Source organism: Parus major, chromosome 7, assembly GCF_001522545.3.
Source record: "Parus major isolate Abel chromosome 7, Parus_major1.1, whole genome shotgun sequence".
Classification (NCBI taxonomy): domain Eukaryota; kingdom Metazoa; phylum Chordata; class Aves; order Passeriformes; family Paridae; genus Parus; species Parus major.
This window is the reverse complement of record NC_031776.1, coordinates 1,682,372-1,698,606: the sequence shown is the minus strand read 5'-3', so window position 1 is coordinate 1,698,606 and position 16,235 is coordinate 1,682,372. Positions and strand designations below refer to the sequence as shown.

At 50.7% G+C, this 16,235-nt stretch overlaps 1 protein-coding gene across 2 annotated transcripts; it reads left to right on the top strand.

Moving 5' to 3' along the window:
• The first annotated feature begins 60 nt into the window (after positions 1-60).
• Positions 61-15,096, top strand: ASB18 (ankyrin repeat and SOCS box containing 18). 2 transcript variants are annotated; one of them, XM_015634934.3, is made up of 7 exons: positions 61-146; positions 1,550-1,612; positions 4,244-4,768; positions 5,562-5,829; positions 11,966-12,464; positions 13,476-13,589; positions 14,378-15,096. In XM_015634934.3, exons 3-7 carry the CDS (start codon positions 4,528-4,530, stop codon positions 14,561-14,563), a joined length of 1,308 nt encoding a protein of 435 aa, XP_015490420.1. In that variant the 5' UTR covers positions 61-146; positions 1,550-1,612; positions 4,244-4,527; the 3' UTR covers positions 14,564-15,096. The 2 variants fall into 2 exon arrangements, with proteins under 2 accessions (XP_015490420.1, XP_033371878.1); XM_033515987.1 differs by lacking the exon at positions 61-146 and having other exon boundaries at positions 1,460-1,612.
• Positions 15,097-16,235: the final 1,139 nt, after the last annotated feature.

Here is a 16,235-nt window from a genome sequence, read left to right as displayed (position 1 = left end):
GCGCCCCGGAGGCCCGGGCCCCGCTCCTCCTGTCGGGGACAATGTACGGGCCCTGGCCGGAGCCAGCTGCTCTTCCCACCTCACAACCTGTAATTTGGAGCCCTTACCCCACGGGTGATGGGAAGAGGAGGCAGAGCACAAACCAGGTGGGTCCCTCCTGCAAGGGCAGCTGCTCTGAGGGGAGGTGGAGGCCGTGATGAACCGGGCCAAGGCCCCGCTAATTAACACTGACAGGCCGAGCTCTGATGTGCCCAGTGGAAAAGGATAAATCAATCCCCCAGAAATGAGTGTGGGCAGCAAGGGAGAGCTGGGTTTGTTCTTCTGCATCCCAGAGGGCAAGCAATTATCTCTATAACTTTTTAGGTAGGGTGTGTTCGGGAAGCACATCCTCCAATCCATAAATAACTTCCACAACTACCTGGCGCTTTCAGGTGTCAAAAGCTGATTGTGCTCAGGAGCAAAATAACTGGGTTTGACATGAAACCAAGTCACTTGTTGGAGCTCCTGGTGGCCATCCAGCTCCTGTTTCCATCTCCCATAGCAATGACAGTGCTGGAATTCCAGCTAGGGAATGGGGTGAATCTGCTTCAGATTCCACAAGTCAGGGGAAAAGGAGTGGGATCTGAGTTCTGAAATGCCCAGTGCTGGGTCCTCACCTTATAATCCTTTATAAAACCCTTTTTAGGTGGCAGTCTGTGAGTGGTGGTGTGACACAAAGCAAATCAAAGATTGGTGTGTCCCATCCCAGGAAGAAATCCCACATTACAGACCCTACAAGGAGCCTCTAATCCCTGTAGAGAAGACATGTGATGGAGAGTCAGCCCAAGCTGGTTTTCCAGCCTGGCACACAGGGTGACATTCCCTGAACACATAACTCAGGGGTTAAATCACTGGGAGGGCTCCACCTTTAAAAGAGGATGTGCCCTAGGACTGAATTCCCAGAGGATAATTAACACAGCTGCAGCTCTTCAGCAGAGAGGTGGGGAGAAGGGAACCCTTGAATTTTTACTTAAGCTGAGAGCTTTTTTTTCATTATTATTATTCCTATAATTGATGGGAAAAGAGGGGAAAAAAAGGAAAATAGTGCTGGTATAACTGGAAAGAGTTTGGGGAGGGGTTTATTGAATTATTTACATCTGACAAAGATGGGCCACTATAAACTAAGGGTAGCATAGGACCTTTCCATATTATATAGAGCTGTTAAAGGGAAATGCTTAAATATCATCTAATTTCCAATAAAACCTGGACAAAATCAATGCAGCCTTGGGACGAGTTTATATTTCACAGCTTTTAAAGAAGGCTGAGCAGCAGCAGCAACATCTGCCAAAGTATTTTTTGGGGGGGGGTGAAAGGCATGACCCCCTCCCCAGGCACAGGGACATGTGTGTTGGCAGGGGCTCATCCCACAGCCCGACCCAGCCACGTAACTGGGCAGTGCTGTCACATGGAGAGCTGCAAATATAAATGTGGGGACATGTGGGGCTCTTTGCAGGGTGGTACCTGGCTCCCAGAGAGGCACTGAACCTCACTCCTCACTTTGCCTGGACAGGGAGAGTGATCCAGGGGGATGAGCGACCACCACCCAGGAGAGCCGCCCTCACATCGCTCCAAGGTAGGTTTGGGGCAGTGGTGGCTTGTCCTGTAGTGTGGTGGCATTGCCACCCCACCTGCCCACCCCTCAGTCCTGCTGCCATCACAGGGACCCTGTTTGAGTTATTTTGGGGGAGCTAGGAAGGGTTTAAATCAGCCACTCTGGATTTAAATCACAGGAGGAGGCAGTGCTGCAGGCTCCTGCACAGCACTGGAAATTTCCCTGGAAAAATAATAATGATAATAATGCTGTTCCCTGCTGCCAGAGGGAACAGGGTGGTGGTGCCAGGAGCTCTGCACTTCTGCACATCTGGATGTTTTAACAGAGCCTGGTGGGTTTTTGGAACCAGGAGATCTCCCCAGAGTGAGGACTGAGTTATGTGGCAGCTGAACTTGGGGGACGAGCTCTCTCTAAACCTTTTTGCTGCTGCGTGTTGTGCTCCTGCCTGTGCCAGGAGTGAGTTTTCCTGGTAATGGGAAGCTGGAGCAGGCAATTTAGGCTGTTATTAATAGACACACTTGATCTGAGGAAGGGAAATGCTTAATGTTTTGTTCAATGAGGTGTGCTCTGCAAACAGTCGGGTGCCGGGAGAAGGTGAAGATGCTCTCCTCGCATTGGAGATTGATGAGGGTGAGGCTACAAGCGCTCACTCTCACTCCTTTTTGGGGCTCTGGTCTGTGCAGGGGCATCCCTTCTGAAGTAAGGACACAGCAGGATGATCCCAGGTTTAATTTTTGCAGGATCCCTCAGATCCTAAGGAATCACAAGGCTGTGATGATGGGTGATGTGCCCAAAGCCCTGCAGCACAGCAGTGGTAGAGGAGAGGCTTGTGGGGTTTCCTCCACCACCCAAACTTGCTGCCTGAAGGCAACAAGTGCTTTACAAGCAGTTGAAGCACCCTCATTTTCTTTCTAAACCCCACCAAGGGGTTCTCCTCCTGCTCCTGGCCAGCCCCAGGATGTTTCACAGTTGTCCTGGCTCCTCTCTGCAGTAAATCCCACCTGCCTGTGCAGCCACATTCCCCTTAAATCCACATCACTTCATCCCGACATCACTCTCCACTCCTGGGTGGTAACAGCACTTGACTTGGCTGGCAGGAGCTCAGGCTCCAGGGTTTTGTGTGCCAAGGGGACCTTTTCTCTCTACTCTCCCTGTCCCAGGCTATTCTTAACCCCCTTCCTCAGCCATGAGTTAATCCTCGAGTGTTTATATGCAAATAGGTGCTGATTGAGAAGGGTCACGTCTCAAGGGCAATTCAGTGCCAGACACACACCCTCCCATAACAAAACCAGCCCAGCTCTGACCCAGAAGGTCTGGACTCCCTGCTAAATTTACCCAGGGAGGTAATCCCTGCCTGGGGAAGGTGATCCCTTTGGCGTGAGCAAGGACATGTGAAAGCAGGATTCCTCCACGTCACCACAGAAATATTACAGGGTTGCTAATGGGAGGAGAGGAAAAGCAAGCCAGGGCTCCAGGAATGTGACCCAGGACAAGTTCCTGAGGTAAATGATCCCTGTCTGTGCCACTCCCTGGATCTCCAAACCTTCTCCTGTGCTGGCTGAAGGACTCCAGGGGATAATGAGGGTGTTTTTCATACCAGAGCAGCGCTTGGAAGAGGTGGTTCTGTTAGTACCAGAGGGGAAAATGGGCACAGAAGGGCTGGGTGGGAGCAGAACAGCAACAAGTGAACAAGCAGAGAGAAAAATGAGGGGGTTTGGAGGCTCCAAACCAACGGAGAGGTTGTGGACAGCCAGGTGGGAATGCCAGCCCTGAGACAAAGGGGAAAAGAAGGAGAAAACAGGGAAGACCACCTAGGATGGCCTCAAATTAACTTCCAATGCTGCTTGCCATGGATATGGACCTTAAGGGTGGTCCTTCACCAAGAGCCCCTTAGCTCAGCAAACCCCATCCTGCATGGACACAGCCTGGAGTTTTTGGGGCTCCATGCCCTTCTCATGGTCTGCAGGTGAATGTCACCACAGCCATGCTGAGGACACACACAGAAGAACCTCTGGTGGCTCTGGCAGCATGGCCCAGAGATGCTCAGGATCCCCAGGAAGGTCCCAAAATTTTCTCCCAGCCTCAGGTTGACTCCACACCAGCAGAAACCACACAGCATCCCAGTTCTGGTTTAACATCCCAAAATCTGCTTTGACCAGGTTTATTCCCCCAGGAGGTGGAGGCTTTGTCACCCAGAGCCTCCAAGTCACGAGGTGCCAATCTCTATTCTTGTCCCCACCATGGATTTCTCCGGTGACCTTGAGGAAAGGCGCCTCAGGGAAGTGGGAACAGGGAGAACTCTGCTGGCATCCAATGGCAGCAGTGTCTGGGTGCTTTCTCTCTCCTATACAAGGCACTGTCGGGGAGAGCAGCTTCCCCTGCCAAAGCCCCAGAAGGACTTGGACCTCACTGCTCTGTGCAGGGACATCCCAACATTCCAGGCTGGGCCAGTAACACAGAGCCCAGATTTTTCCAGAGAGCAGCCACAAGACTGGAATCTCATAGGAGCACCTTCATAAAGAACAGAAAATAGAGGAAAACCTTCCAGAGCTCAGAGGACACAAATAAGGTTATTGGGAATGGACAGCAACAGCAGCTGACTAAATTTCTTTTTGCTTTTTTTTTTTTTTTTTTAAATTTCCTAAACACTAGGCCTCGCTTTCCTCCCAGCCTAAACACACCTGTCCCAAACTGGAGCCTCCAAATAATCCAGCAATTTAATCCAAGAGGTGCTGCTGCAGCACAGCCTGGTGACCGCCTGACCCTCACTGTACCTCCATGCCCATCGTGCTCCAACCCCTCTGGAATTATAAATACTCCACAGTAGAGCCTGGACTGGATTATAATTAGACAATGAGCCAAGAGGATGGAAACAATGAACTATAAAAGCTTGGCTATCCCACCCAGCCAGGACCTGCACACCAGGAAGCACTGGAATGAGCGAGTTAACGGGAGCTGTGATGGGAAAGCTGAGGATTTCCTCCAAATTGGACCCGGAGCATCCCTTAGCACCTCGTGCTCCCATCTCCAGGTTTTACACAGCCCTGATCACGGGAGACCTGAGGAGCCTCCAGGTCCTGACTGAGCGATACCACCTAGATGTCAACCTGGTCTTTGAGATCAGTAAAAACGAGCTGGAGTGGCAGGTGAAAAGCCAAGCCTCTTATGGACTCTCAGGTACTTTTCCTTTAAAGGCCAGGCCAGGAAAATTAAATAAATGGGTATCTACTAACCCTAAACAGGAGAGGTGAAGTGGATTTAGGTGCCTTAAGTGTTCCCAAGGTGTCTGGTTAGCCCATAGTTCTGGCCATTAATATTCATCACTTTTAATATTCTCTTCTGCATGTACTAACCCAGTGGAGGTGTAAAAATCTGTGCATCCACATGATTTCTTCAGGCTGGGATTCTGTAGCTTGGGAATGCTTTCAGGAGGGCTCACAGCCCAAATCCCTCATGGTCCTCCTGTCTGGGAGGGAAAAGATGCCCCTCAGGATGGTGGTACCTCCTGAGGTGATGCTCCCCATGGTCCCAGGTGCTCATGGAGAGATGGTCCAGGAGTTCCTGGAGCTGCTGGGAAACACAGTTCCTCACTCTGGCTGATCCCAAACCCAGCACATCCCAAGCCCAGCCTTCCATCACCCACCCAACACGCTCCCACCTGCCTTGGGTGTCTTCACTCCCAGCAAAGACAGCTTTTCCTTTCCTGAGGAATTCATGAGCTGCCTTTTAGCTCCTGCCACCCACTTGCCCACAGGACTGGTGGCCAGCGGTGTGTTGGCTTGCCCTCCTGATTCCACACGAAATCCTGCTCCTGGACGAGCACACACCGAGGGAGTTTTGTTTCCCCTCTTGCCAACTGCGGCCCACCAGAGAGAAGATGGGAAAAGCAGCGTCTGGAGCTGGTTTAGCCACCGGGCTGGTGGGCAGGGGGTGCCAATCCAGGGGCTGATCCCGTTCCTGTGTCCCGCAGGGCTGTGGGCGCTGGAGGAGAAGCGGGAGCTGAGTACCCCACTGTGCCTCACCGCCCGCCACGGGCACCCCGACTGCCTGCGCCACCTCCTGCGCCACGGGGCCGACCCCAACCTGGCCCCGGGGGGACGGGGACCCCTGCACGAGGCCTGCCAGGGGGGACACAGCCACTGCCTGGAGCTGCTGCTGGAGTACAGGGCCGACCCCAACCTGCGGAGCGACGAGGGCACGGCCCCGCTGCACCTCTGCACCAGCCGGGGCTCCCTGCGGTGAGGAGAGGAGCCCCATCAGCATCCCACTGCTGGGCTGCCCCTGGAAGTGCCCAGGGTCGGGTTGGATGGGGTTTGGAGCAATTTTGGGATAGTAGGAGGTGTCCCTGCCCACGGCAGGGGGTGGAAGGAGATGGGCTTTGAGGTTCCTCCCAACCCAAAGTGCTCTGGGATTCTGTGATACCCTCACTGTGCATCCCCTGTGGGAAGAGCCCAGGAGTTTTGCCTGTGGGAAGAGAAAAAGATGCCATGATCCATGGCAAGGCTTCCCACTCGCTCCCACACCTCCCAGCTGCCACAGCAGAGACAAAAACAAACAAACAAAAAAGACATTTTAGTGCCAGGCACATTGCACATCCTAAGTCTTCTTCCCATGGGCAGGAACAACCCAGCCTCTGTTTTTCCTTCTTCCTCTTTCCTGACTATTTCTCCTAAAATCTGCATCCCCAATCTAGCACATTTCCCCCAGGAGATGCTCAGGATGTGTTTATGGGATGTGCAGCAGTGCTCCCACACCCTCACCCCACACAAGCCATGTATGGATTCACCTCGGTTCACAGTCAGGGCTGAGGCTCATCCGTGTGCATCCACATCTCCCCCTGGATCAGCATCACACAGATGAGCACAAAAAATGCCTGGAAAAACACAGAAAAATATGTTTCCATAGGACTTTAGGTGCCTGGATTGTTAGGCACACAAAATCAAGATATTTTCTCTTTTTTTGTTTTTTTATGAAAAGCTCAGCCACTTGAAATTATCCTGATAAAACTGCTTAGGGCCGTAGTGAATTCCATCACCTCCCAGCTTCCCTGAAAAGCCAGCCTGGCTTCAATCCAGGCAGGCAAGATTAACTGGAAGTAGGTGGTGAAAGCAAGGTTATATCATGGACCAGACACAGGGAGAGAGTTCTGGAGAAGGGAAGCAGCCAGAGAAGGAAAGACTTGATCCCATTTCATAAATAAGAGTCTCTGTAAGATGTCCAGAAATCAAACATTAATCAACTTTGGGTTCAGCCAAAAATCTAGGGATGAATCCAATGCATCCTTGGTGCCATGAGGGCTGGGAGGAGAGGGATGGGATGGGATGGGAAAGGAAGGATGCTACAAGCAACTCTATGATTAACAAGAGCTGGCTTTAATTCCTTCACCTGAGCTCTCTTTACACCTTAAACTTCATCCTCCAGTCCCATCCTAAACCCCCAGTTCTTCCCTGATTTTAGGCTTCTCCCCCTGAAGAGGTGGGGAGACCAAACCAACCCAGGGCATGCAGAGGATCTCCTGGACCACAGAGGTCCGGGTGGCCCAGTTTTGCTTCCAAGCTTGGAAAAAATGAGGATTTTTTGTATGTATCTATTAAAAACCGGAGCTGTTCCCACTGATTTGCATGTTCCATTCCCTTGGAAGGCAGAGGGGGACGACAGGTGAGCCAGCACAGCCACCAAGGGGATCAGACAGTCCCAACGTGGCAACAGCTGAGTTGTAAGCCCTGGAATATTGGGGCTTTATAATGGAAATGCTGAGAGCCCCTTAACTACGGCTCCCGGCGCTACGGGGGCTTCTACAATAACTAAGCCAACTCCCTTGAAAGATCAAAAATTAATAGACATTTCAGACAGGGTTTGAGGTTTCGACCACTGCTTTTTCAATCGCAAAGACTTTGCTAAAGTTAGAGACTGAGGAGGTCAAGCTTTGGGTAACACAAACATTTCCTCTTTGATTAGGGGGAGACTACTTTACCTCGCCTCCTTTTTTTTTATTTTATTATTTTTTTCGTTGAGTAGTAGATTTTAGGTCATCCTTAATTTTTTAGTGACAACAAAGAGCAGGTCATTGACCTACATAGAGAGCTATTTTATTTTTCTCCCTCTCGATAACAATGGCCAGAACACCTATGTGCCAGGTTCTTCTGTATTCCCATATACTCGGCAATTCACCATGGGGGCAGGACTTAAAACCTTTGAGCCTCTCAGTGACTGGGATAAAAAAAAATTATCTGGGCTTCCTTCCAGCCATTTGAGCTTCAGAATCCATGAGATTTCAACAAAAAGGATATCAGAGCTTTAATCTAGGAGCTTTTTGAAGAGGTGGAAAAAAAAAAGTTCCAGTAAAGTTCAGTCTTACCTTCTTCACTTTAGGAGCTGTTCATGCCAACGTCGGCCTATTTAGTAGAGTTCCTCTCCTTGACCTCTTTTTTACAGCCGAGATAATTAACATGGTGGGGTAAGATGAGTCTCTAAATTCACTGCACTCTCTCCCTGGCGCTCTCCCTTTTCCCTCTTAAAGCTGGGGATGATTAAAGGAGCCTGCCTTTATTGGCACCCCGAAAAAAAATAAAATAAAAATAATTGAGGGGGAGAGGAAGAGCCTCGGCGGCGGCAGGGAGGGGCGAGCAGGCGTGGGGCGGTGGGAAGGCACCTGGCAGGGATGCAGGACGCGGCTCCTGCCTCCCATCATGGGAGGAAGGGATGCTGAACATCTGTAGAGTCCTCCTGCAGGTCTCCCCGAGCATCCCAGGCTTCCCTCGTGATCAGGGAGAGCCTGCCTGGAGAGGAATTTCCCTTCTCCAGCCTTGCTCAGGAGGGCTCTGTGAAGCCAAGGGATGGGACAAGAAGATGTCACCCCCGCTTCCACACAACTCAGATGAGCAATTCCCTTCTCCAAGCCTTCCCTCCACCCTGGGAGCATGGAAGCAGAGTTATCCACCTCCTCCAAGCCCCCCAGAGCTGAAGGATGGGGGATAAAAGGCAGGATGAGTCAATGCAGGAGCTCAGGCAGCATCCAAGTGGCTCCATGCAAGGAGCAGTGGGATAGGGAGCAAGCACCAGGGCTGCCAGGGACAGGGTGGGAGGGATGAGCAGAGAACAGGAGCTGAGCAAGAAGAAAGGTGCCTAAAAAGGCCCCGTGGTCAAAACAAGGCTCCCAAGTGGTGGGGAGATGGATCTGGGCCCAGTGGAGGCAGCCCCAAGCACCCTCCAGCTATTCCAGCCTGGACACTCTGCCCCCGTAGCTGTGGGAAATGAGCAGCACTGCAAGGCAAAAAGAAAAGCCCAGTGATTTGAAAAGGCAGCATTTAGCATCATCTAGTGCTAGACCTCATCCTCTGCTCTGTTTAACCTTGCTAAACACAACACTCGGAGCATTTGGAGCCATTGTTTTGGGAAGCTCGGGAAGAGCAGCTCCTTAATGGGTCCTGAGTGAGAAATAAAGAGCCCAAAAGCAGCCCAAGGCCTGGCCCTGCTCTCTGAGACGTGACAAAATGAGGGCTTTCACAGATAAACCTCGCTCCAACCCCGGGGACGGGAGGAAAAAGCAAACAGGACGTTTTTCCTTAAGGAAACTGGGGCCTGAGTGGGGTTTTGGGATGGGAATTTTCCTGCAGCCTCCGCTGCCCCAATCTCCTGCTCCTCCTGCTGGTTGTTCATCGCATCCCATTTCTAATAAATCCCACTTTCCCAGCCTGGGTATTTTCCGCCCCAGACAGTGGGAACCGTCCTGGCATAAGGAGGGCAGTGGGCACATCTTCCCCTGACTCTCTGATGAGTGAAGAACTAACAAAAAAGTCAATCCCAAATAATTTTCACCCATTCCATTTGATCCAGGAGGGCAGGGCAGAGTGAAGGTGGAGCATTAGCACCACTCACCCCAAATTTCCTTTACCCTAAGAAGTGACAGCAAGAAGACATCACCCACCACCTGCAAATGGGTTGGGAATGGCTTGGAAGTGAATTTAAATTAGTCAAAATTAGGTGCCAGGCTGGATGGAAAACAAATTTGTTTGTTTTTCCACGGAATTTCTGCTGAGATAAACAGAAAGCTGAACTCAGAATACTCTTTTGGTATTCCCAGAAGCTTGGAGAGGAGCCCTTTATAAAGCAGCAAGCCATCACTGGGCCTTATTTAATTGGATTTTAGTCTAATCTGGTGGCAACAACCAGGGTGTGGATGAAAATACAGGAAGCCAGAAATGCTGCTGAAAGTCTTGGAGCTCGTGAATTCATGAACAGAGATTTTAAAGGTTAACAAGAGCACCTACCCAAAACCTGCTGATGCCCAGATACCCTAAAAATGAGTCAAATGCTCCTCCCAGGCTTCCACCTTTTCCATTGACTGGAAGGGACCATCCCTTATCCAGAACTCCTTGCCAACATTCCCTCTGTGCCAAGGGAAGAGTATCAAGGGGGAAAATTCAGTATAAATCTGCTTGGCTCTCTTCCAGCAAGTGAGCCTTTGAACTTGATAACCAAAAATGTGATGAAGCCTCTGGGAAGGATGGCATTTCCACAGGAGAATATTTGGGATGTCTAGATCAAGAGGAACTGAGCTCCCAGGGTTGAATTCTCTGTAAGGTGAAAACCCCACATCAGGGTGAGGATGCTGGGCTGGATGCAGCTCCCGGCTTTGCTGAGGAATAATCCCTCTGTGCTGCCTGTGCAGGTGGAAATCTTCAGCCTGGGCACTCACCCAAACCAGGGCGATGTTTGTGCCCAAAGTCTCTGGGCACAGCTGCCCCCTTGTCTAGGGATGCTTTAAGCATGATCTACCCCAAAAAAAGAAGAAAAACAGAACAAAAGGGGATTTTTCTCACGGGCTAGGCTGGTGCATTTTTGCAGCCAAGTCAGCAATATTTTTTTTTTTTCCCATTTTTTCCCTGCAGAACCATCCCTTGGTTTGCCCTGAATATGTTATTTTAGGGTGCCACAGCTACCTGTGACATCAGGATTAAACTAATCCAGAGAGATCCCAAGAGAATAATTATCACCAGGGCTACTTCTTCTCTGCTGACAAGGATGGACAAGATGAATAAAAGAGACTGAGTGTCTGAGTGATCCCCTCCAACAGCGGCCAGCAAACCCCAAAAAAGCCTCAGGGAGACAAAACATTACTCAAGAAAGAGATTCAACATCCTAGAGCAAAAAAGGAAATTGGAAAGTAAGGACCTGAGGATTTTGGGAATGGCACAACCCCACCCCAAGCAGAGCATTGTCAGCCCAGGACAGTGGTGGATGCCTCTGGTGAGGGCTGGCACTTCTGGGACCATTACATCTTCCCAGGCTGCAGGAAAAGATCCTGCAGGGGTTTTTTTCCTGGGAAACTCAGGCTTGAGATGCACGGGAAAAGCAGCCCAGGGAGGTGTTTGTAGATTCTGCACTGCCAAGGACAGTGAAAATCTCATCCCACCTCACAGCAAATCCATGGGGAGGTGGTGAGGCAGGCCCACAAAAAGTCAAGCACACTATTATTATTATTATTATTATTATTATTATTATTATTATTATTATTATTATTATTATTACTACTACTATTGATATTTTCCCCACATATGTTAGCCTTCCCCTGGACCAGGAAAAACAAGCAATGTCTTGGTGCTGTCCTTCCTTCCTGAGCTTTCTCCTCTTCCCCATCCCTGCTGCTGGAAGGATTGGGCTGGGACTTCTCTGTGCTGCTTCTGTGTCAGCCCAGACCCTGAGCCAGGGCTGCAGTGACACCTGAGCTGGAAGAAAAGTGATTAGAGGAAAATTGGAGAGGCAGAGGTGGGTTAAAGGTTGGTGCTCCTCCTTTGGACTCCATGATCCTTATGAGTCCCTCCCAGCTCAGGATATTCCTTGAAAACACAATCCTTTAGTGAGCACAACTCAGGTGTTGGGGTCCCTCAAAGGAAAATCCATTTTTATATCCAAGCAAGTGGGCCTAGGATGGTCAAAGTGTTCAGGAATGGTCAGGGATGGTCAGGGATGGTCAGGGATGGTCTGGGACACTCAAGGTGGTCAAGGATGGTCTGGGACAGTCCAGGACAGTCAAGGATGGTCTGGGACACTCAAGGACAGTCAAGGATGGTCAAGGATGGTTGAGAATGGTCAAGATATTCAGGGATGGTCAAGGATGTCAAGATGGCCAAGGATGACCATCCATGAATGGTGCTGGTCAAGGGGCAGAGGGAGATATTGCCCAAACCACCATTGCCCTCACTGTGGAGGGCACCAGGACACACCACCACCCTGCCCAGCCTCTGCTGCTCCCTCCCAAAATCCCTGAGTGCCACAACCCCAGCTCCAGCCTCACACCTCACCCCATCACCCCTCATGTGCCCACACCACCCCTAAAGCCTCGTCCTGGAGGTTCATCCCCCCTTCCTGCAGGTGTGCCAGGCTCCTGCTGAGACACGGGGCCACCGTGGAGCTGCCGAGCGAGGCCACGGGGGACACGGCCCTGCACGTGGCCGCCAGGCACGGCCTCTGCGACCACGCCCGCCTCTACCTGCGACGCCGGGCGCGCGTCGACGCCCGCAACGCACGGGAGGAGACGGCCCTGGGCATCCTCTGCGGGCGGGCCCCGGGTGCTGGTGATGATTCCCTGCAGCTTTTCCAGCTGCTGGAAGCCCACGGCGCCGACGTGGACGCCCGGGACGAGAGCTGGAGGAGCCCCTTGCACCGGGCGTGCGGCGTGGCCAACGCCGAGCTGGTGCGGCTCCTGCTGCGGCGCGGGGCCGACGCCAACGCCGCCGACTACGACGGGGTGTCCCCGCTGGGCTGGGCCCTGCAGGGCGCTGCCTCCCACAGGGATCTGCATCCACACCTCACCGTCCAGCTGCTGCTCAACCATGGCTCCCAGAAGATATGGCCCCCTGCCTTCGTCAAGGTACCGGCCCCAGAATGGCGCCCAGGGATCCCCTCACACCGCGGTGGTTGGGAGCTTGGGGAAACGTAAAGGTGGTGGGGTGGGAGAATTTGGGAGAGCTTCACAGTCTGGGCAGGGAGAGGGGACTGTGGGGTTGGGAGTGATGGAAGTGAAGGCCCAGCAGAAGGGCAGGATGGAGCCAGCATGGCTCAGAGAGGTTTTTCCCTGCCAAGGTGATGCCTTGAGGAGGCTGACCTGGAACAGAGGCTGGACAGAGTTAAGAATAAAGCAGGTATTTATTGAAAGGCCTTAAAGGACACACCTTGGGCAGTGCAAGAGCCTGGCCAGGGCTACACCCAAGATGGACCTAAAATATTCACAGAATGGACGATAGATCATGAGGTCTCACATTTTTATCAGTTTTGGTCCATCTGCATATCAGGATTTATTGCTTCAGGTTATGAAGTCTCATCCTTCTTGTTTTCTCTCTTCAGTCCACCCTTGTTTATGCTTTTGGGCCTGGAACTTGTAACACTTCTCCTTGGTATTGAGCTAGAAAAGGAATTGTTTTGTCTAGCTGCTCTGTGAAGAGAGCTCACCAACACTTAATATGAAGCTCAAAACTACACATGTAGGCAGTGCAGAATCTGAAAAATATGAAAGCTAAAACTTAAGGCATCACAGGGAATATCAGAGACAGGCTTGGCACACAAGCTGCCTTGTGGCTCTGCGTTCCATCGATTTTACATCAAACCATAAAGAAAATATTATCCTGCCTTGTCAGGCACAAGCCAAAAATGTAAATAAGGAGCGAGGGCTGCATCCAGAGGAAGAAGTGCCTCAGCAGGGTGGGACTTCCCACTGCTCCACACATGGAGCAAGAGCTCCAAAAGGCGCCAGACAAGCCCCACTCCTGCCTGATCCCAACACAGAGCTGTCCCAGCCTGGAGCGTGGTGGGGTGGGACAAACCCTGGCTGCAGCACGTGGATGTTTACCCCCTCTGTCTGAGCCCTCACACTGTCCCTGCACAGGTGCTGAAATCCTGCTCTGCTGTGCCAGAGGTCATCGAAGTCCTCTTCAATTCCTACTCCCAGATCCCAGTGTCCCAGGAGTGGGCCGAGGCCGTGCCACAGGAGGTGTTCCAGGTGAGGCAGCACGGCTTGGCAGGGCTGGCTGAGACCCAAGGATGGGATTTTCCCCACAGAACAGGGATTCATTTTATGTTCCCACAGAACAGGGGTTCATTTTATTTTCCCCACAGAACAGGGGTTTATTTTCCCCCACCCAGACATCACTTGGATGGAGAAAAAACAGGGAATATTCCCCTAGAGCAGCACCACCCTCCAGGTTTGCATCCCTTCAGCTCCTCCATCCTCAGACCCCACATCCCTGCCCCAACCTGTCACAGAATCCACTCTCAGCCTCTGGAAGTGACCCTGGAGCCAGAGCACTTCCCAGCAGAAGCCCACACCCCTCATTTTAGTTGGGAAGAGCTCCTCCTCAGACATGCAACATTTCCAGCTATGCCTCTCTGGGATGATTTGGGATGGCTGCTGGCCCCACAGGTTGTGAGGGATGGCTGGAATAATAATAAAGCCTTCAGCTTTTTCTAGGGAATGGGAGAAAATTTTTTTTCCCCCCCCAAATTCAGGGAAGGCTGAGACTGCACAGCCCAATCCTGCTTTGTTTCCCTGCCTCGGGAGCAGGGTCTCTTCTACATCTGTGGGATGCTCCAGAAGGAACTGCCTTTCCCCACAGGAGAATTCTAGAATTCCTCACCCACCCTTTCCCTGCAGAGCCGTGTCAGTGCCCGGATGCCTCACCCACCTGAGCTTCCCTTAGCTCTTCATCCCTAAACACCCCCAGCTCCTCTGGCAGTCGGGAAAAGGCCCAGCCCAGGTGGGTGATGCTGGCCTTGCCCCTCTCTCTGCAGCAGCACCAGCCTTTCTACGAGTCCATTCTCGGGCTGGTGGGCACAGCCCGCTGCCTGCAGCACTTGTGCCGCTCCGCCATCCGCGCAAATTTTGGGAGCAGGTGCCATTCCCTCATCCCTCTGCTGCCCGTGCCCAAGGCTCTCCGTGACTTCCTGCTGCTGGAGCCCCAAGGAGTCGTGCTGTGAGATCCAGGTGCAAATTCCAGCCCTTCCATGGAGCATCCCTTTCTGTCAGGGGAGCCGCTGTCCGTGATGGATGGCTGCTGTCCAGGGATTTACAGCAGGACTAAAATGTGCTTTCGGCTGGAAATTTGGATAGATTTTCTTTTTTTTATTCTTTTTCTTTATTTTTCCCACCCTCCTTCCTTCTAATTGTGCTTGCAATAGATTATAAAGAGTAATAAAATGATTGGTGGCTGATAGGAATAATGCCCTTTTCCGAGGATCCCTGCAAAGCAGCGGGGGCTCCTCAGGTGTGCCAAGGGCAGGTGACTCAAAGCAGCCCAGGGGAGCCCCAAATCCCCTGGGATAAATCTCACCTGGCAGTGGCACAAGCAGAGGAAGCCCTGCTTGGAAGCCCTCAACAGCGTGCAAAATCCCCACTGTCTATCAATATAGACACCCTAAAATAGATTTAAAGATAGATTCAGATTCAAAAGATAAAGATCTAAAATGAAAATAAAAATCTAAAATTAAAGACAGATTTAAAATCCATTTTTAAAATTTTTTTTTAAGTAGGAGCCACCAAGAATATTGTATATAAATCTACATATGATTATATATATATATAATTTTGTATATATATTTATGTTTAGATAGATAGAGATAGAGATAGAGATATAGATAGATAGATACAGATATCGATAGATATATAGATATAGATATAAATATATAGATATAGATATTTATGGCTATAGATATAGATATAGATATAAGATTAAGATATAGATATAGATATAAGATATGGATATGGATATGGATATGGATATGGATATGGATATGGATATGGATATGGATATGGATATTGGTATGGATATGGATATGGATATGGATATGGATATGGATATGGATATGGATATAGACATAGATATAGAGAGAGATATAGAGAGATATAGATATTTATGGATATAGATATAGATATAGCTATATAGATATGGATATAGATAGATATAGATAGATATAGATATAGCTATATAGATATGGATATAGATATATATAGCTATTTATGGATATAGATATACAGATATAAATAGATATAGATATAGATATATGGATATAGATATAGATGTAAATATATAGATACAGATATTTATGAATATAGATATAGATATATAGATCTCATTTTTCATGTTTGGCTGGACTTTGCAGCTCTGGCTCCCAGGGCTGCTGCCTGTGGAGACAGAAATGGGGAGCAAAAAGAATTCTCCCCCTCTCCCAGCTTCCACCTGCTGCTCCCACGACTTCCCTCGCCCTCCATGGACCGAGAGCACTGCCAATCCTGCCCCAAATTCCCAATATTTTGTGCCTCCCGCTCAGGGGATGCCCCATCCCAAACCTCAGTGACTCCCGTGGCTGTTTGACTCCGTGCTTTTTCTCTTTTTTTGGTGGGAACTGATGAGGATTCAGGGAAAATCCATCCTGGCTGAGCCATCCCGCTCCTTTGAACCCACCCAAATTAAATTTTGGCTTTTACCTCCGTATGCGGCGGCAGAGAGAGAGCGCGAGTCCCACCCAAAACGCCCCAAAATCCCAAATCCGAGCGGGTGGAGGGCAGGAATGCACACGGGAGGGGGCAGGACAGCGCTGTGGGTGGGTGCTGGGGGGGACAGGGGGGTCAAGGGGTGTCCGTGGGAGGGGG

Excerpts from the sequence above, each read along its gene's own strand:
- ASB18 (XM_015634934.3), top strand. The coding sequence starts at position 4,528 with ATGAGCGAGTTAACGGGAGCTGTGATGGGAAAGCTGAGGATTTCCTCC. Across the intron at positions 4,769-5,561 it reads AGCCTCTTATGGACTCTCAG|GGCTGTGGGCGCTGGAGGAG; the intron begins GTACTTTTCCTT and ends TGTGTCCCGCAG. Across the intron at positions 5,830-11,965 it reads ACCAGCCGGGGCTCCCTGCG|GTGTGCCAGGCTCCTGCTGA; the intron begins GTGAGGAGAGGA and ends CCCTTCCTGCAG.